This window comes from Patagioenas fasciata, chromosome 3, assembly GCF_037038585.1.
Source record: "Patagioenas fasciata isolate bPatFas1 chromosome 3, bPatFas1.hap1, whole genome shotgun sequence".
NCBI classification, from domain to species: Eukaryota; Metazoa; Chordata; class Aves; order Columbiformes; family Columbidae; genus Patagioenas; species Patagioenas fasciata.
Window position 1 is genome coordinate 1,277,278 of NC_092522.1, and position 21,064 is coordinate 1,298,341.

The 21,064-nt window shown below is 42.5% G+C and overlaps 2 protein-coding genes across 9 annotated transcripts in view; one reads left to right on the forward strand and one right to left on the reverse strand.

Annotated features, from left to right (window-relative positions):
- The window catches only part of PSME4 (proteasome activator subunit 4), a 46,735-nt gene extending 43,964 nt beyond the window's left edge, over positions 1–2,771 (reverse strand). For all 4 annotated transcript variants that reach the window (XM_071805607.1, XM_065836024.2, XM_065836025.2 and 1 more), the window contains exon 1: positions 2,471–2,771. In XM_071805607.1, the coding sequence (XP_071661708.1) occupies positions 2,471–2,652 (182 nt within the window). In that variant the 5' untranslated portion in view covers positions 2,653–2,771. The remainder of the gene's footprint in view (positions 1–2,470) is intronic.
- Positions 2,772–8,671: 5,900 nt separating this feature from the next.
- ACYP2 (acylphosphatase 2) overlaps positions 8,672–21,064 on the forward strand; it is a 40,883-nt gene continuing 28,490 nt past the window's right edge. For 2 of the 5 annotated variants that reach the window (XM_065835855.2, XM_065835853.2), the window contains exon 1: positions 20,553–20,753. Coding sequence is in view for 2 of the 5 variants with exons in the window: in XM_065835853.2 (XP_065691925.1) it covers positions 20,684–20,753 (70 nt within the window). In the remaining 3 variants the exon portion in view is untranslated. Of the gene's footprint in view, positions 8,795–20,552; positions 20,754–20,800; positions 20,877–21,064 lie in introns of those variants that run through there. The other 3 variants (XM_065835854.2, XM_065835858.2, XM_065835856.2) reach the window with 3 other exon arrangements.

The following is a 21,064-nucleotide window of genomic DNA, read 5'->3' on the forward strand; positions in this document are numbered from 1 at the left end:
TAATAAGCTCCAATTTTGCCTTTTTCCCCCCTACTCCTTCCATGACATCAGACGGCTGGAACAGCTGCTTTTAAGATAACTATGTGCAAGTCATGTTTTCAGCTGTTGAGAGTAAAAGAAACACACGCTCAGGTTCAGCTGTCAGCACGAAACAGTAAGCGATACTCCAATTTTTAATTCAAAAAAAGCCTTGAGTTTCACTTTCATTTCTCATCCTCCACAGGGTTTGTGCAGGTTGTATAAAGCCCAGAGTGTCTGAGGAGGTGTAACTATGCAATATATTAGCCACATGGAATTTTCTTTACTCATTTATGTGTGTGTACACAACACAATGTTTGTATTAACATTCGTATCTGTACAAGTAACAGATTAAAGACACAGCAGCCATGGTTCTGAGTTACAAATTATTACATAGAATATTGTGAGAATACTGCTTTTATAATTCAGAAATTTGCAGCAAAGCTAAGCAGTGATCACACCATTATGAAGACTCTGGGTATTTTCTTTCCCCATCTAACAAATGTGCTATTTATTATAGCTGGCTAGCAGGGAAAACGTAGTAAGTTAATATGGAAATGAATCATTTACTATCCACAGATATCAAACTTTGATTTTATTGTCATTATTCTATAGTTTGACTTCGGTGTGACATTAGAACACCATGTGGTTGGAAGCGTTTCATCTAGGCCTAAACTTCTCCTAATGTATTTCATCCTGTACAAGTACTTCGTCAAGTGAAACCAAGAAGCAAAACATCTCTCACGTTAAGTACACCAGGATATTTTTAAACCAAGCCCACTGTTTCCTTCCCTGCCTACATCCAAACACATTCAGAGTCTCACCGCATATAACACGCCACCAAGAAATCCTGGGACTCAGAGGCATCAGACAAGTTGCAAACACACACAGTAAATCCAAACTTCAAAGAGTAGGTGGAAAACCACAAATTAGAGCCTCCTGGCCTTTCTGTGATTCATCGAGTAGCTGAGCAGCAGTTCTCAACAAGCTGAATTCACTGCCCTGAAGCCCAAACTAGCACCAGCTGCAATTTACAGAGCAACAGGGTGATTCCGACCCAAACCTGCACACCTTCAAAGTGCCACATTTAGCTAATGCTGATCTTTCTCGTAATAAGAACCGATAGTTTATTTCAACTTGCCCAGTAGCTGAAGTTCTAGTGCAAGCACAAAGTCAACAGGTACCACTGAAACCAGTATGAGTTGGCAGATGGCTGGGGGGGAAGGGAAACAGTGTTGAACTGGTTCCAAGCAGGTTCAAACTGTCACATAACGCAAACATGTGAGTCATTTTGCAACCACCGATGTAATTCTATCTAAGAATGCCTCTTGGCAAATATAAAGGCACTTACATTTCAATACATATGTATCAAACAGATGACTGCCAAATATATATTAAATTCACAACTAAATTACTTATATAAGGAGGAAAACTGCAATAAAAGATCTCAAAATTGTATAAAACACACATTTCTAACGCATAGGAAACATCGTTTATGAAGGCACAAAGAATATTCAGAAAAAAACCATGAAAAATATCCACAGCAATACAGACTGAAGCTAGAGGAGTCATTGCCATCAGATGCCATTTTCAGTGTCCAAAACAGTGGCTGTTCCAAAAAAAAGGCATAAATATGCTTTATAAAATCCACTAAGAGAAACCTATGTGCTATCTATGAACCCACCGTGGTTTTATCTGTGTTAAAACCACCTTGCCAGCACACATAACGTCAGCATAAACTACACATAAACTACAGACGGTACACATGCTACAAATCCTGTTTTCTCATCTTTAAGCTCAAACTAGCTCTGTTTTTTTTTTTTTAATATAGCTAACTAAATGCTAAAACACATTGTGATGAGGAAAAACACCATGGAAAACCCAAATGTGATAAGCAAAGGCCATAATGCTCAGATACCCTCATGGCACTTTCCTGTGGATGCATTTACGCTATCAAAGGCAGCAACGGTGTTTACACAGCGCTAAGTCAGAATTTAATCCTGCTGGCGCTGAACTAACGGCCTGTCTTGGGCAAGACTTCACGTTACACAGAAGTTACACAGAGATGGTATCTCGCACGACTCGCTCAAAAAGGCAAGAGGTGAAACAGGTGGTGCGCAAACCACAAATAAGGCCACAATTCGCAGAATTCGCAAAGTTTCGGGGACGGCGGGTGAGCCCTTGGAAACCAATCCACCTTTGTCCCCGTTCCCTACGCGCTCCGGGGCCTTGTGCAAGGCGGGCGCAGCCGAGCGGAGCCGCCCGGGCTCCACGGGCGGAGCTGCCGGGGCTCGGCCGGACACCGAAACGGCGCCGGGAGGAACCGTTATGAGCCCGCCCGCCTTCCCCACAGCCCCGCGGGGCAGGGACGAGCCCGGCGCCCCCGTTCCACACCCCCCGAGCCTGCCAACCCCGCTCCGGGGAAATAGGAAAGCGCGTTGCGGGCACTCACGTCGAAAGCTTCCTAGTCCAGAAGAGCCCCCCGGGCCACAGCTCCTGCAGCTGCACGGCCCGGGCCAGGTTGTCTTTAATCTGGGCGAGGAAACGAGCGGCCTCGGCCTCCAGGCGCTCCCCGTAGGGCAGTAGTTTGTTGTACACGATCTCCTTTTGCGGTGCTGGTGGCGGCGGCGCCATGGCCGGGGCTGCGCTGATCCGCGCCCGCCGCCGCCCCGGTCACCCGGCAGCGCGCCGTGACGACACACCGGGGAACGGAACGGAATGGAACGGAACGGCACGGCCGCTCCGCCCCGCTCACTCCCTTTCCGGCGGAAGGCGGCGGTACCGGCTGCCCCCGCACGGCCCCGTTTCCACGCCCGCAACGGGCCGCTGTGCGGCCCGTTGCGGGCGTGGAAACGGGGCCGTGCGGGGGAGTCGCCTCCGCGTCCCCCGGGAGGCACCGCACTATGGATCCTTAATGTAACACACAGTCTCTCCCCGGAATATATACTGATACTTGTATACATACTGATACCTCTATACATACTGATACCTGTATTTACAAGTTAATTTAGGGAGAAGGACCGAAAGACATCGGTCTATGGATCCTTAATGTAAAACACAGCCTCTTCCTGGAATATATACTCATACCTGTATAGATACTGATACCTATATTTGCAAGTTAATTTAGGGGGAAGGACGGGGAGACATCAGACTATGGATCTGTAATGTAAAACACAGTATCTTCCTGGAATACATACTGATACCGGTATTTATAAGTTAATTTAGGGGGAAGTACTGACAGATATCAGACTATGGATCCTTAATGTAACACGTAGTCTCTTCCCAGAATATATACTCATACCTGTATACATACTGATACTGGTATTTACAAGCTAATTTAGGGAGAAGAACCAAAAGACATCGGACTATGGATCCTTAATGTAAAAGAGTCTTTTCCCGGAATATATACTGATACCTTTTTATATACTGATACCTGTATTTACAAGTTAATTTAGGGGGAAGTACTGAGAGACATGAGACTATGGATCCTTAATGTAAAACACAGTCTCTTCCTGGAATATATACTGATACCTTTTTATATACCGATACCTGTATTTACAAGCTAATTTAGGGGGAAGGACCGAAAGACATCGGACTATGGATCCTTAATGTAACACGCAGTCTCTTCCCGGAATATATACTCATACCTGTATATATATTGATACCGGTATTTACAAGTTAATTTAGGGGGAAGGGTGTTGTACGTAAAATGAGGCAAGCACCGGGTAGTCTGTAAACCCCAAAGTACCCAACCAATGGGGAAGAGGGGAGGGAAATTGCAGCCGGGATTTTGGGGGGATATAAGCAGGGGCTTTTTGTCCTGCCTGCCTTTAGGTGGAACACCTGGTGTTGCAATATCGTTCTTAAAAAATATTGCTTTGCTGAGAGATCCTGCCTGATATATTATTTGCAAAATAATTGTTTCCTACATCAGAATAAAATCATCCATCTGCCAGTTGCTCTCGAGAGCGGAACTTCAGAAAATGACCCAATGTTGGTCTTCAGCCCCAAAAATTTCCTGTAATGTCAAGCAGCGATGGAGTTCGTGATGGGGATAATGAGTCACAGAGTTGAGTAGTGGATTGTGTGGTTGTCTAAGAGGCTTATTTGAAATAAAAACGCCCGTCAGTCAAGCGGAGCCATTGGCCTCTGGGTGCAGGATAAAGCCGGCCATGGACACGCAACGACAGCGCCAGGGTGCTGAGAGCTGTTAGCTCCAGCTGGCTCCTAAATATCACTGTTAATTGAATTTCCCCCCAAGAATTACATCGTGACCATACAACAGCTGCAAACTGATTAGATTTAAAGCTACTGACAAGGGCAAATCCTGTTTTCTCATCTTTAAGCTCAAACTAGCTCTGCTTAATTTTTTTTTTCTTTTTGAGATAGCTAACTAAATGCTGAAACACATTGTGAAGAGGAGAAACGCCATGGAAAACCCAAATGTGATGAGCGAAGGCCATAATGCTCAGATACCCTCATGGCATCTTCCTGAGGATGCATTTATAGCATCCTGTTACACACCTCTTGGATCAAGTATTATTTTTATTCCCAGTCCACTGCAACAGGACATGATCGTGCGCGTTGCATCACCTGCACCTGCACGAGCACTCGCGCTACTTTGATTTACAGGCACCAAAACCAAAAAAATCAGTGCCAGTGCTGTAGGTTTCGCCTGACGAAGGGTACTAATAAACCAGCGCTACATAAATAAGGTTTACCCAGGTGCCCAAAGGAGGCTCAATGCCACTTCACCGCTCTTCCGTCAAGTATTTTTCTTGTAGTATCTTTTGAAAGTGAAATAATCACTTTAAGCGCACCAAATAACTTCTTTTCCCAAAGCTTCGATGACCGTAATTGTTCTGGGTTATGGGATAAAACAGATACTTTGCTAATTTCCCTTGATTGAAGCGCTACAAAGGCCAAGCTTTTTCAAGCAGGTATTGAAGAAACAGCTTTACCTTTTCCCACCTTCCTAGGCCTACACTTTTAACACAGGAAGCATGACAATTTTGCTCAGTGTTCAACACTTTTGAAATACCCCTCCACTCCTAGAAGATTTTGTATCACACCGTCTTGTAGATGATGTATATCGGCTTTGATATTACTATAAAATAGTTGGATTTCACTATCATTTTTACTGTGATTTGGACGGTATCTGTTGACATCTTTCACAGCGGCTTTAAAATGACATTTTATTGCCTTCTACCTACATTATGCAAAACAATTCATACATTAATTTCTGGCCTTTCTGGCCTGAACTAAAAGTGACACTTGATTACAATCCAATTTCGATGGGGATAAAGCGCACCCTGGTTTAGTGTTTTGTTGGTGAAAATGGGAATAAGCAAAAGGTGCCACCAAACACCGTGAAACGAATGGTTTTATCATCATTTCAGACAAGGATAAATTCGAAAACTGGCCCAGAAGCTGCAATAAAAAATATTCATGCTTAAGGATAAAGTGAAAATACATGTGTTTTGAAATTGAAAAGTCTAAAATTGCTTATCCTCTATGATTTATGGGAAATTCTTCTTTCTTACTTAATTGCAGTAGTGGTTTGTCCAAAGTGCCATTTCCAATGTGGGAAAGTGTTTATTGAATTTGAAGTGTGCAGAGTTTGATTGGACTTGGAGGGAAAAAAGATCAAAATTATAATCCAATTTTCTGCAATTGAAGTTGGCAGGTACATAAGGAACTTAAAAGCCACATTCGGTTGCTTTACGGCTACATCATTAAAAAAATATTCCTGCATTTTCTGCACTTTCGAACCCAAGCTAAAACCGCAGCTCGATTTGACACAGATTTCTAAGTATTTTGCAAAGTGAAGAAGCACCTCTGACCTCAGGGAGCCTATTTCATCCAAAGCAGCCTCCTCACCTGAGACTGTTGTAGCTCAGACACACAAGTGCCTTCCACCGGAATTAATGATTTACTTTTTGGGGAAAAATGTGCAAAATCTGCCATCAGCACCCCCGGCAGTCGGTGTGCTAATGTGACTTCCTCCTTCTCAGAAATACAGCTCATGCTTTCAGAAGCTGAAACAAGGCAATAGGAGCTTCTAAGGCCATTTGTAATCACAATAGAAAACATAAATACTGCATTTGCATTTTCAAAGTATTTTCTGCATATTGACTAATTTACTAATTACATTTAGTAATTATTAAAAAGCTAATCCTTACCCCTGTATACTGGCATTCTGCTATTTAAAAGGAAAAAAAAAAAAGATACATTTTGCCAAGTGAGTCAAAAATAAATTTGTTCCTCAGGTTTGCAATATGTTTTGGCTGCAGCAGTGTGTAAAAGCACATTTGGTTCCCGAGTCATATGACGAAGCTTTCATAACACGCAGCCCGTCTGTGCCACTTGCATCAACAGCTTTTTCCTCTCTTATTAAGTAGGAGGAATATGAATTGAGAGCAACCCAAATGCAGTTGCCACCTGTTGTTTTTGGCATTACATCTTGAGGATTGATGAATCCAAGGGTTGTAGTTGTGAAAAAGACACAAATTTCCATTCATGAGAAATGGTGAGTGTTCGCCGCGGTGTAAGTCACGCTGCGCATTGTTCACACGTTCCCTTGTTGGACGCTTGCTTGCTGCCTCGGGTGAACTGACACCAGCACTGTCATCGCTATTTGGGAAACTTGTCACTCAGCCTTAACTGTGGTTTCTCTTCACTTTTCCTATATAGACATTTTGCTTAGCAACCCATCTCTCCCTACTGACCTAAGTCAAAAGTTGAATTTTTGGGGTGACAGACCTCTATATATTTTACAACATGGAAGTGAACACCCAATCTGTGAACCCCCGCAAACCTCAAAGAGCCACACTACAAAAATACACAGGAATAACTTGCTTTTTGATGCTGTTAGTGATGGGGGTCCTCAGACTTTCTCCCATCCCTGTTTCTAAATTGGTCAGTCACCCAAAGCAGGCACTGAAAGATGCCAAAGGGAGTCAAGAAGCTCCCGCCATCCCGCTCACCAATTTTCAGCCAAGATGGAGCAACTTTCTCCAAGAAGCAGCGTCTGTGATTGCTATCTGCAAGTCTTCAGACTAAGAAGGTTATTTCCATGGCAAGGAGCTGCTCCATCCCTTCAGGAGCGGGACATGTGAAGAGCCTGTAATTACAGCCTGCTCTGAAAGCGCTTCCTCCCCTGCCCCTGGGAAGCTGAGCTGCTCTGAAGATTTTGGGTAGCAGCAGCTCCTTGTCTGGTGTGAACAGTGAAGAGCAGTAATTACAGCTGCACGTCTCCCCCCCCCTCGGAACTCAACTGCGGTTATTACTTTCTTGAGAAACAATGAGCAAGATGGTAGTGGGATCAGTCAGCCCAACCGATCTGCTGAAGTGTGAGGATACACTAGGTTTAAGTCAAAGAAACAGAAATACTGATTTTAACGACAGCACATCCATGCTGGATGGTAGCTAAAAAATCTCACATGGAGACATGTGACATCCTTTGCCTTATTAAAAAAAATTAAAAAGAGAAACACTACCTAAATATAGACAACATTTTCACGAGACAGAAGACTACAACTTAGAAACGTACCTATTGCATAAACTGCTGTTTCACAGAGAATTTATCTATTTGGAGGATGGAGGCAAGAGCGATCACAGCATCTGAATGACGTGCCAAGGAACTTAAGCTTCCTGTATAGTATGGGACAAAAATAGGTTCTTCTGAAGTGTGATTCAGAGTAACTAATTTTAGGTCCCTAAAGTAAGGCTGTCAAAATACTCTATTACATGTTTCAAGTTGGATGAGGAGGCGGGTTCGCATCACCTAAAGCACATACACCGAACACTGATATTGTTCTGTTTCTATAATGCCTGTTTGGATACACGTGTTCTAATATAAGTGGAACGTTTCTCAGTTTAGCATCTATTGAGCAGAAATAAAAGGCCCTTGTGAACGGGTTAAATTTTAACATGGGCACCTATATAATTTGTAAAATTTTGCTACATAGACAAGGCTGATGGAATAGGTGCGACACTGCAGTCCCTCGCTTCACATTCCTGGGGGTTCCATTTAGGAGAGTTCAGGTGGTTAAACCCATCCTCAATTACATCAATTCACAAGATACTATTTGGTCTTCTCTCTTTCCCACCTAGTTAGTGGGTTACTGGTTTGACAAGGATGGCCAGTCACTGTTTGTGCAACAACAGGACTGAAATCCTCCTTGGTGAAATATGTTAATGTAAAGCAAAATTGGTTTTCCCTGTCCACTTCCTGGATTTGTTCTCTTTGGGTGTCTTATTGCTTAAGATGTAGAAAGAAAAACTGTTTCATTCACACAAGAGAATCTGGCTTTGACAGTCTAGTTCATCTACATACCCGAACTCCTGAAGATAGCCCTGGAAATTATTGTGCCCGCAGGGAGAAAAACGAATAGACTTGAGCTTCATTATAGGAGCTTACTGCTGATTTCTTTGCAAATTAATCATAGCTATTTGAAATAAATAATAATTCATTGGATATGAACTAAACGCAGCTATCTTTGGAGAAAGAGCCATTATTATTATTTTTCCTCTTGAGGCACTGAGCTGGATTTTTCTGTCTCGCTGTCTTGGCAAACAGAAACCAGCTGCAGAGGAGCATGTGATGGGAGTGAAGTCGCAAAGGTCAATTCCAGGGATTCCGCTGTTCCAGGAACCGAAGGCAACGCCGCCCCTGGGCAGCTGCAGCCACGGGCACAGAAGCTGCTCTCGCACAGCTCCTGTTTTCCAAGCAGACCTGGGGCAGACCTCACAACAAGCACTCGAGGAGCTGACGGTACGTTTATCAGGGGTAAATGCATCTTTTGCATCGTCATGTGCCGTTCTCAGTTCGCTGGTTTGTCTGTTAGTTTCTCTCATTCTACTCTCCTTCCAATTCTTAGGTTATCAAAATGGCAACTATATATAACTTTTCTGGGCAGGATTTATCTTTCAGCATAGGAACAAATTGTGAAGTAGCAACTTGTTTGATAGTATCCCACTTCACAAATAGCCTCATTGACTTCAGTGGGTTATCACACCCTGCAGCGTGCTTCTTTGCATTAGAAGATTATAAATATTTTCTTTTAGAAAAGCCCTCAAAGCCCATTTGGATATTGCTGATGGATGGAACCTGTGAGCAGGTACTCTTCATCCTAAAACATCTGCAGTCTCTCCTCTCTTGAAAAGGCATTGGCTGAAAATGTAAGGTCTTCCATGTTGTTCCAGTTAAGAGCAGAAATTAGCCATGTCTATTAAACAAAAATAATATATATATATAAGGTCTACTATCGCAACTCAGGATAAATCAAATATCAGCCAAAAATCTTTGTTCAGGTTTTCAACCTTGTTTCAAGCAGCATTCAGCACAAATAATAGTTGTGTTTATCACGGCCAACTCTTTGGGTAGATTGTGTGTTCACTGTTTTGACACGTGGATCAGAAATATTTCAATATTTATGAACTCTGGAAGAGAGGCAGGCTAACTTAAATATTCCCCCAAGCAACTTCTCTCCTGCTAAAGAATTAGTTATACTTTTCTTCTGGCTGCCTGGTTTCATGCGTTGAATCTGCATGGTAGACTTCTTGGCACATTTCTAAAGCAGCAGCTTCTCCCACAGGGTGTTTTAGAGACATCCGGCAGATTAACAAACCTTTGAGAGGATCACGTGGAACAAGCTCCGAGCTATCTAGCATTCACTTGGCCAGTTGTTTATGCTTATATCCTAGTAACGCGGGGATAATGAGTATAATTGTGTCAGGGGCATGATTACGGCAATGCAGGTCCCGCTGACTAAAACTGGGACTCAAGGAACTGTAAATTGGTGGGGTTTATTATTGCGTCAGGTGTCCTGTTAAGAAGAGTTGAAGGTGAAACAATGACCGTAAATAAACACTTCATAACAACCTTGGAAATTTAACTGTCAGAAAGGCCATTTAGGATAGAAAGAATGTTCTAATTAAGGAACACAATAGGACTGTAAATTCAGAGAAACCCCAGGGAGAGAGAAAAGTCAATTTTGCCACATTTGTATATTGCAATTTAGAGGCTAAGCGTGGTAGAAAACACAGCCATATATAGCACAAAAACCAGAAGCTGCCCTTCTGCTGGGCAAAGTACCAAGAACTGGGTGAAAGAACTAAGGAAGCTTAAAAAACTCAAGTGAGAAAGAGAATCTGTCTTGAACAAAAAGAGCAGAAAAGATAGCTTGTAATCTCAAAGGAGAGCTCTGCAGGACAATGCAGTAGGCGTTAACTGTTATTTCCTCAGACAGATAATGATACCACTATCTACAACCCCCATGTGTTTTCTTTTTCAATAACATGGCAATGGATGAACACAGAGTCTGATTCATTCTTTCTTGGCTTCACCAAATACACGCTCGAATCCTATAACCGTGCTATGAATTAATCTGCGCAAAGGTCTGATGAGACAGGGTTGGAAAAATGATCGTCCTTGGAAATTCCAACCCTCTTTGCCTAGGAAAGACAGAGTGAGGGATTGGTCATCAGCATCTGGAATGGTATCAGCAGGAGGCCTGGCAGGCTCTGAAATCAGAAGAAATTGGGTCACAGTCACTCTGGTTATCCCCAGCAAACAAACACCACTGAAAAGCAGGGCATTTTGAGATGGGAAGTTGCATGGAAAGGGAATTTAGGGTGATGTCAGGGGCACCAGGGACTTTTCAGGGAGTGGTTGGTACCATCAGGGCTGCTTTATTCAGTATCTCCTTCTGGTTCTCTCCTTTTGATTTTTTTAAGCTTAGATATTCACCTCTTTTCTCACTAGATTCCTGGGCTCGGTGCCTTTTTCTCTCTCCAGCCCACGCAAACATTTCTTTTTTCCAGGAAAGCTTTCAGTTCTTTAAGCCTGACCTCAGTCTTTGCTGCGGAAACATGCAAGCAGTTTCCTGTGACAAGACTAAAACTAAGAACTAAAGACTAAGAACTGGGCATGCAAACAACTTTTACTTCCCCTCTGTATACTCTCCGTTTTCTTCAGTTCGTAGACAGACATCCTGAGTCATGGGCTATTTCGCTGTGTTTAATAGTGTTAAATCGTTTTTTCATCCCCTCATTAATCTGCTCTTTAAGCTCATTATGGTTTGGCATCAATATTCAGCAGCTGCAATTTCTGATTCATGCACAGTGTGATAAGTTGTTCCCTTTTGTCTGTCATAAACTCGTTACCCAGTAATTTTGTTCGATGCCCACAAGTTCTCATACGTAAGAAATAATGAGGCCTATTCCCCATTTATGGTTGTACAAAACTGTGTGGTATCCTGATGGACAGACTAATATTCTTCTGTCTCAAGAAGACCCAGGGAAATATTAGTCCGTTTAGTTTTTCTTCATATGAAGCTGTTCCAGGCTTTGAATCTGCATTTCTAATTTTGTCTGTTGTTTTTCTGTTGGTTTTGAGGTGAGGAATGGCCAGAACAGGGTACTTTGCACAGCCAGGGCTTGCACAGTGACCTGAGGGTATTTTCTGTTTTGCCCTCTGTTAACATTCTTCTCCTAAAGCTTTTTCTTCACAGCCACTGAGCATTATGCTGATTTTCTCATAAAAGCGTTCACAGTAACTCCAGAATGTCTTTCTTGAATAATAAATGGCTCGCTCAGAAACCACCGCTATGTTTGCATAGTTCGGTGTGCTTTTGCGCTGCGCATGACTTTGTTTAATAACACTGAACTTAGTCTGACTTTTTAAATGCCCAGTCATTTAGTGTTAGGAGATATTTCTGTAGTTCTTCACTTGCTTTGACTGCCCAGAGTAATCTAATATAGGATTTTGTGAAAGGCTTTTTACAAATCCAGGAACACTCCATCAACCAGGTCACCCTTTTCCACATAAGCACTGATTTCTCAAAAGCACTCCAGTTGATTCGAAACATGAATTCTTGCTTCAAAACCCAAGCCAATTCCTCCCATTTTATCAGAACTAACGTTTTTATCAGGTTAGATGGGAAAGATGGCATCAAGATACCATAAGAATGGATGGAAGTTTGGGTCTGACAGCAGCAACCTTTTTATCTACGCACAAACCCTGCCTGGTTAGGACAAAAGAAGGGGGACCCAAGACCCCTCTGTAGGGGTGTGTTTCTTTGCCTCTGACATGCACCAGGTCCTGCCTGCTGCATCCAGAAAACGTGAGATGTTTCTAGAGCTTCAGTCCACCTTTCAAAGGCATCTTCCTTCATCCAGGTGCTGATTTTCACCCAACTTGTCACAAATTCACGTCTGTGAACCATACTGCCCTTCTTTGGGAGTTGGCCAGCAGATTCAAACCTGGACAAAGGTATGGAAGGCTGACAGGCAGGAGGACACACTGAGTGCGTTAATGTTGCTTCTTCAGGAAATAATCGTTATTCTCAGCAATTTACTCTTGCCAGCACAAGGTCCTGTGTCGGGGAACTACGGATAGAGAACAAAAGGCCCATCTAAAACCATCTGAGAGTTTCCATGTGTTACAACAGACAGTGCCTATGGACATATTGCCTTTCATACTTTCTGTTTATCTTAGCAAGATGAGCATATCAACATGCTTTCATTATTATTACTAGCTTACCATTTAACTTTCTAGCAAAAATAATAACTGAATGTACTCATTTCTGGCGGCAGTAGAAAGAGAACTTAAAGCAAGCGTTTGGAACAGACTATTCCATTTCCCAGAGAATGTCTGAATTAAAATGGCAACATTTATTGCTAAATCTAAGAAGCTATTCCAAGCCCCACTCCACCAACACCAGTTCCTTGGCCACCACTGGTTCTCAGATCTCCCTGTAATAATAGCAGATCGCTCATTCTATCCATTTCAACACAAATTGTAACTCAAGCCTTTGAAGTTCTCCAGTTCCAAGAGCTGAAGTGGTAATCAACTCAGCGAGACTCAACTGAAATGCTTGATGACACAGGCTGCACTAACACATTTCAAGATTCTGAAATACTAATTAAGGTTTCTCTTTGTTGCTTTTGAGAAGAGGTAGTGGGCTAAGGCAGTTAATGAGAATGAATCAAGTCATTTCACAGAACTGCAAGATGTAATAGCTGCCAACCCACCTCCATTATAAACCATTCCGTTACCAACCCACACTCTTTTGTGCTTTCTTTGATTTTTTTTATGGAGCCCTAAATCCTCCACAAAATCTGACATCATTGTTCTAGTGGCTGTGGGACGGGTGATGTGTAAATCTCCCATATTTCAATGGGAATAAAGAACTAACTGCCTTAAATGACCGTATCTCCTCCTTCTCAGCATGTTGCATAAGAAGAGAAAATATAACCATCAGCGGCATCTCGGTCAAATTTTAATGTGGTTCCTGTGAATGGATATTTCATAAATCAAACATCAGAAAAATCTCCTCCTGCTTTGCCATCATATCATGAGACTAAGACTTCTGATGTGTTCAGGAAGCATGACATTTCGAATCGTGAAATAATCACCCAGGTAAAACGGATGACAACGCCAAGAAAGCAGCTTGCTAAGTTGGAGAATTCTGACATTCTGTTTGCATGCAGAATAAGCTTTCCTGAACAACGTTGCTTTTACATGTTCAGTAGATTAAGATCTAATCTAATTTGCATAGAACTCCTAGGTCACTCACAAAATTAAAATATTTTTATGGTTAAATTGTTCCTTTGTTCACAAACTGCCTTAAAAGTCAAGTTATACTTATCTTCTGAAATGAAATTACACCCAGTGAATTTAAATCCTTCCAGGCATTATAGTAGGTGGGTTTGTGTTTAGATTTAATCACCAAGCCAAGACCTCCTTGATCCATCACACCAGCACAGGACTGACAGACTTCACCCCAAATTGCACCCTCCTCTTCTTATGCTTCGGAACTCAACATCAGAACTTTAGCAGTTACACTTTTGTTCGAGATGGATTTTTTTTCTATAGGGTATATCAGTTCACATCCTCACGTTTTATCTGCCAACACTTTCTGATTTCAGAGAACTTTGGCCAGATGATGCAAGTCTTCAGGGCTGATTTCCTCATACTGAGCATTTCTTTGTGCCTAGTGGTTTAGTTCCTTATTATGTTTTCAGATTAAAATATTTACTGCTACTATCTAGATCTGATTTACCGGAAGATTCTTTTTATATATCAGCAATTATACTCTTTAAAGCTTAACTTATACTAAAAAAGCTGAATGTTATTTTGATGTGGTTTTGTTGGTAGAGGTTTAGATCTTTCCGTGGAGGAGTGAGTGTTAAGCAAACTAAGGACTTTGAAATGGTGTTGAAAGTGGACAGAAGTTTAATTTCATCAAATATGTCTCTATATATACCAAACAAAATTATCAAGCTATGAGTGGGATCACAAGCAAAAGAACTTTGGGGATTAATGCTTTAACTTAGAAAATAAAACTCAATTCAGAGAAAAACACAACTAACATCTTCATGCCCTAGATGGAATCAGGATATAGTGAATTAGGACTTTAATAAAACAAAAAGCCTTCCATGCAATTTGCTGTACAAGAACATAGTTATTCTACATGAAGGCTCTCAGAGTAAATGTTTGGAAAAAGCACAAAAAAATCTACACAATGTAGTCTAGCCACAGTAAAATAACAGGTTCACAATTCTGCATCCGTCACCAGATAACTCGTGTTATTTTGTGTAAGCAGCCCATGATGTTAGAGCACGAGAGGGACAAATTTAGGTGCCATCTACATGCAGCTTGGCCCTGGTCCTGCAATGTGATCTGTGCAGGCATGACCGTCCCTCCCACAACACCCGCTCGCTTCAGTGGGTCCCCCCACGCAGATCGGGTTGCTCAAAAATGGATCAGGAGACACATGTTGTAACCAGGTCACCTGCCTGCGCACAGATTCGTCTATAACGTATTTAACCAATTCATCTATAACATATTTAATCAGGCAACCAGCAAGCAAATATTTCAGCAATTGTTATTTTTGTCCATGCTTTAATACTTCAACAATCTCTCATCTTTATTTCTCCAGAAGGGGAATCAAACTCTCTCAAAACTAAATGCAGTATTTTTTCAACAATCCTGGTAAAAGTTCCTCTAGGTTACACAGTAATAGTTACAATGTAAGTATCCAGGCAGGTCATCCTCAAAGACTTCATAAGGTTTATATGCTCAAATTTCAAGTTTTGCAGTTCTAGAGTACAAAGTTTGTTTGTTTATGATGCAGCTAAAGAAGAGAGTTTGTATTTCATCAGGACACTTCATTTTTGCCAAACACTGCCTTGTTTTTTGGTTTGCTAACTTGTATCTGGATGCTATCTCTTAACAGGAACTCCCTCTCTTTCTACACGTTTCTGTATATGAATACACCACATGAAAGGTATAGAAAGCCTAAATCTTTATTTCAGTTGACACTTTGACATCCATTTTACTTCATTTTTAATTTTCTCTAAATAAGTTGACTGATGAGAAGTATTAGCAAAGCCTTTCTAGGCTAGGAACACTTCCTTCTCTTGTGCTAAAGCTTGTGCAATAAAAATCAATTTGGGTTTATTTCCACATGATTACAACATTTCTATTCCATAGTTCCACAACAAGCTGTTGTTTTATATCTTACACAGGAAAAAAAGCAGACTAAGGCTCTTCAAGAATCCACCTGTGTGCCTGTCTTGTCATTTGGGCTTGGAAGTTTAATTTTTAGTGCTTAAGAGAAAAAGACAGATACTGATAGGCAGTGATGTGTAGAAAGAGATTAAAAAAAAAGAGATGAAGTGAGGCCATTGCTTGTTTCACAGTTAGTTAAGATTAAGCCTTCAAAAAGTTTTCAGTATATTTAGATATGATGTAAATAAGGAGTGCAAAATAACAGCCCTAAAGAAGCTTGTACAGATTTGAAGCCTGTAAAGCTGAAAATCTTAATTTTTATTTAGAAATGAAGTCACGCAAATGAATGCAATTCAGGATAAGAAAAATGTGATAAGTGAACAAGGAAAATAAGATGGCTACTGAAGAAAGGAGAAAGTTTATAATTTTGCTCAAAAATGCAAATACAAAGAAAGGGTAAGGCACTACTTTAAAGCATAGAAGAGACTAATATACATTACACTCAACAGAAAACAAGCTAGAAAGGACAAACTAAACTTACAGAGCTGCTAACCTTCTTCCAGAGTATTCAGTGTTCCCCAGGTAACAGCAATAACCAGGCAATGGGAGCGGAAGCTGCTTTTATCTCAAGGTTTGGCATCCTTTGGGAAACCACTCCTCAAAATCAGCTGGGGACCATTTGCAAGTGAGTCAGGTTTAGAGTTTGGTTCTGATTAACAGAGTGATGAAACACAGTTGCGCAAATATCCAACATTTCAAAGAAAATGTATAGCTAAAGAGATCAGCAAGCTGGTGACTGAGACAGAGGTGTGGATGCCAAAGAAAAGCCAGGAATGTTAATAGTTTGTAGATTGTGCAAGAAAATCTACAAAAATGTAGCAGAAGAGCAGAAATGCAATCATGGACATGTCTGAGGAGGAGCCATGTTAAACTAAAACGGTGCAGAAAAATAGCAGCGTAGCTACAAGTTGAAGGATGAATTAAGACAGCAAGGTGCAAGGTTATGTGCCTGAAGGGACATCTGCGTTAACACCAAAGACAGTAATTTTAGGAGTGGGAAACATCAAGTAGATCTGGTAGTGTGAGGTGACAGCCACATACAGAGAAAGCAGGAGTAGTGGGTATTGAAAGAAAAAAAAGGTTTGAATGCTTTTCCAGCTGTTCTGTGCTGGAGATGAACAAACAGCACAAATAACGAAGCTTTGAGAGTAACTTTGATTTAACAACCTAAACAGGAGTTTAATAGAAAAGAGATTGTCTCATCAAAAACTCTTTATTGATAGTGGTCAGCGTCAATGGCACCGATGGTCTAATTGTTCTGACCAGCATCACCTGGGACCCAACCACACCCCCTCTGCTCAGTGGTCCGGGAGCTCTATTTAAGCTCAGGGCTGAGCATATCTCTGTTGATTAAGCTCTAGATAGGCTAGGTTTTAGCCTTGCCTCTTGGATATCCCTTGTCTCTAAGCTGTACTGATGTTTCCAGCCTTCTGCTCATGGATGGACCCTGCTCTGCTCAGGTACTGTGGGACTGGGTGGCCTTAGTGCTAGGGTTGCCTCCAGCTCCTGGCACAGACACATTTGTATTCTCCCCTGATCTTTGGCTGTAATGGTACCTTTGCAGGCTTCTGGTATTTTCCAATAATTATTTTATAACTAGATTATTCATACAATGGTTAAAAACAATATAGTGCAAAAACTTTACTGTGCTTGGAGTAGGTACTGGGAGGAGTTTTTAAAGGCTTAATACTTAGAGGCAGATGACCTAGTGGTGAAATTAGCCCTTTTTACAGTAGAATTTTCCTCACCTGCAAAAAAATCTGCCAAGTAAAGCATATTTTTAGGCAGCTTTCAGAATAAAGAAGCCCTTCTGTACAAGCTTATGTCACAGTAATAGTTGTTCCTAGATGATGCTATGCTGGGAGTGAGAGTCAGTCTGTGTGTCAGAAATGGGAACACAAAATAATGTCTTCTGAAAGATGCAGAGGAATAAAGCTGGCTAGCAGTTCTGTGAATGAACAAGGATACGTAGTGACCAGAAAGAAAAAGTGAAGTTACTATGGTAAAATATGAGATGAATCATAACAAAGCAACTGTTGTCAGCATAACAAAGGCCTGGACAAACTGGCACCATAATGGTCATCACTGGAATTCACTGCAGCCTGGAGTTTCTCACTCCAATGTTAATTGTGACTGTTGCTGCTTTGTTTTAGTAATAAGAAAGGTCACCCTTATTTACCCAGTAGCAAACTGAATGCAATGTGTGGTAAGAGCTAAGCTGGCAGCAGCATCATGAAAGACTCTGTATTTTATCTCTGGATGATCTGTGGCATTACACTTTCTGTTCATCCTCAAGGTACAATCATTTGTTTGTTGCAGGAAATGCTCATAACCATTTGGGTTCTTCTGCAATATAATCAAGGAATAGATCTCATGTCTTACCAGATGTAGGTGTTCAGTGTTTGTTACAATTTGGTCTTAGGAAGTGCAACCAGCTGATTCTTCTTAGGCCAACATCACCACCCTAGAGAAAACAGCTGAAAGACGGGGGGGGGGGGGGGGGAAAACCTTAGAACTTCATTGACTTCATACAGGCTGTCTGCATTTCTTGGTAGTGTGTATGAATGCTCTCTTGCTAATTAGGGCATTTGAGTACTGTTTGATTACTGTAAAATATTAGGTGTTTCATAGTATCATCTTCTGGAACTCTTCAGGCTCTGCATTGCATGTCTGCTGCTTGTCATGAAATAATGAGAAACTTGGACTCACCTAGGGAAAGAGTGGCAAGATGTTCTTATGACAAAAATGTTTTAAGTTGACTTTTCTGGGAAAAAAAAAGGCAATAACAGTGTGAAGACACGAGATGAGAGGATCTGAGAGCCAGGAAGCTCTTGAGGACCTGAATGGAGTCCCATCTGAGAACAAGTCCAGGGCAGATACAAGGAGACTTGAGTGATATCAAGAAAGCTCTCTTGAAAGGTCCAAGATTCTCTTGATAAAACAAAGGTTGCCAGTGCTGGAATGTGCAGATAGCAAAGTGTAACCAGTACAGAACAAGCTCTGGTTTCAAGGCTTGTGTTGCAGTGCTTTATACGGTAAATACGCTCGTTATAAATTTACACTTTACCTGTCTTGCTCTTCACTGCTGATAGATGGCAGCAAATGACAAGATTTTCAGTCTATGCTGCATTGTGTTCCTCTTTCTGTAGAATCCTCCTTTTTAAAAACAAAATGGTGCTGATTCCACCATAGCAAAATGTATGAGACTCGTAAAAGGCAAGGGTTTGATTTAATGTTATATAGTCAAAGAAAAGGATGAAACACTGTCCATTGTGTTTCTGTTCCATCTGATTCTGGAAGTTTTCTGCTTCTCTGTGAATATTTTTGTTCTGTACTGAACGGAATGGTTGCTTATCTAGTTACTTGATGTGTCTTAGAAAAGCGATTTTATTTTTCTAGGTCCTGATCTATTTTTAACCTCCCTCTAGTCTTGAGATCCAAACATGTAAACAGCTCGGGTTATGTTGCACTAGTGCTGGGACATGAAGTGGTGCATGGGAGGGAGTTGCCCAATGGAAAAAGCAGATAAAATTATTTCTATTTTTACTGTGAAGTCACAGTTAACCTGGCTTTGTCTTTGTGAAAGACGGTTGTGTCATCTTTTGTTTTTAGTGTGGGATTCTACCTGAATCTACCTTTCTTTTTTTTAGGAAGAAACAAATTGAGCAGTGGGAAGAACTTAAAGTGCAAGCAGACAGAAAATCTTTGTGGTGTTTGGTTGGAGACTCGGCCAACTAAACAACCAGGTTTTGGCCTGTATTTTTGCATATGTAGCACCTACCTAAAATTAATTACATGTAAACACTTCTGGAAAGGTTTGCGGATGAAAACATGAGGACTGATAGGCATCAGTGAAGGTCTGGAGAGTAGTTTGCATGAGGTGAACTTTGTTTCCAAGGCCTGCTGCTGCAGTATTTGCCTCTGTACAGTAGGGAAATGAGCTTTTGAAACTCCAGGTGAAAGCTTTAATGTGGAGATGTGAGAAAAGTCAGTCACGCAGCCTTGTCATGGTGGGATGCCAAAGATAAATCTGGGTTTGGGGGTTTGTATGTTTTATCTTTCAAACTACTTAACTTTCCACCTTATCAGTCAAAATTATTACAGTTGAGGTAATTACTTACTTGCTGTTTCAATTCTTGTAAACCCCTGAAATAGGCTAATGCTGGTTACCTGTCACGAGATGCTCTGTGTGGGGAGACTCAGCTGCATGTTTACACCTGCTGCAGCAGCCCTGGAAGAGGAGATAGATTCATTTGAACCTTTGTTCTTTTAAGGTATAGAAATATAAGAGGGAGAAACACCTTCACAGGGCTCAGTGAGTACCTCACAGAATCCCAGGATGTCAGGGGTTGGGAGGGACCTGGAAAGCTCATCCAGTGCAATCCCCCCATGGAGCAGGAACACCCAGCTGAGGTTCCACAGGAAGGGGTCCAGGCGGGTTTGAATGTCTGCAGAGAAGGAGACTCCACAGCCTCCCTGGGCAGCCTGGGCCAGGCTCCGACACCCTCACCAGGAACAAGTTTCTTCTCAAGTTTAAATGGAACCTCCTGCATTCCAGTTTGCACCCATTGCTCCTTGTTCTGCCACTGGTTGTCACCCAGAAGAGCCTGGCTCCATCCTCCTGACACTCACCCTTTATATATTTGTAAACGTTAATGAGGTCACCCCTCAGTCTCCTCTTCTGCAGCTCCAGAGCCCCAGCTCCCTCAGCCTTTCCTCACACGGGAGATGCTCCACTCCCTTCAGCATCTTGGTGGCTGCGCTGGACTCTCTCCAGCAGTTCCCTGTCCTTCTGGAACTGAGGGGCCACAACTGGACACAACATTCCAGGTGTGGTCTCCCCAGGGCGGAGTAGAGGGGAAGCTCTTTCCCGGCGGGCGGTTCCCCCGTTTCGCAGGCGGGGTAAGTTTGGGGTATCGTGTCCCGCTCGGGGGCGCGCGGCGGCCGCTTGCGCGGGAATCTTGACCCTCGCGCGCTCCCGTCCTGCCGCCGCTCGCTGAGGGGACGCGGCGGTCCCGCTCGGCCGCGGCCCAGGGAGCAGCGCCAGGACGCGGCAGCGGCTCCTCCTCCGCCCTTGCAACCGCCATGTCTACCCTGGCGAAGGCCTCCGGCGCGCTGAAGTCGGTGGATTATGAAGTGTTTGGGCGAGTGCAAGGTACGGAAGGGCTGTGTGATGGCGGAGGGTGAGGGACGCTGAGGCGGCGGTGGCAGCTGCGCATGCGCGCGGGCGCTGAGGCGGCGTCGTGCGGGGCAGCGGGAGCGTCCCTGACGGAAAAGGGTGGGGAAAAGGTTGTAAATATGTGCCCCCTGCAAGGCTCGGCGGGTTCCTTGGGCAGCACGGGCTGTTTTGTCAAAAACACTTCGCCACCCGCGTCTCTGTCAGCGCGGTTCTGTGGGAATGTGTCGTGTCCCCTTCCCCCCCCAGCCCCGGGCTGGCAGCGAAGCTTTAGGGTGGAAATGAACTCA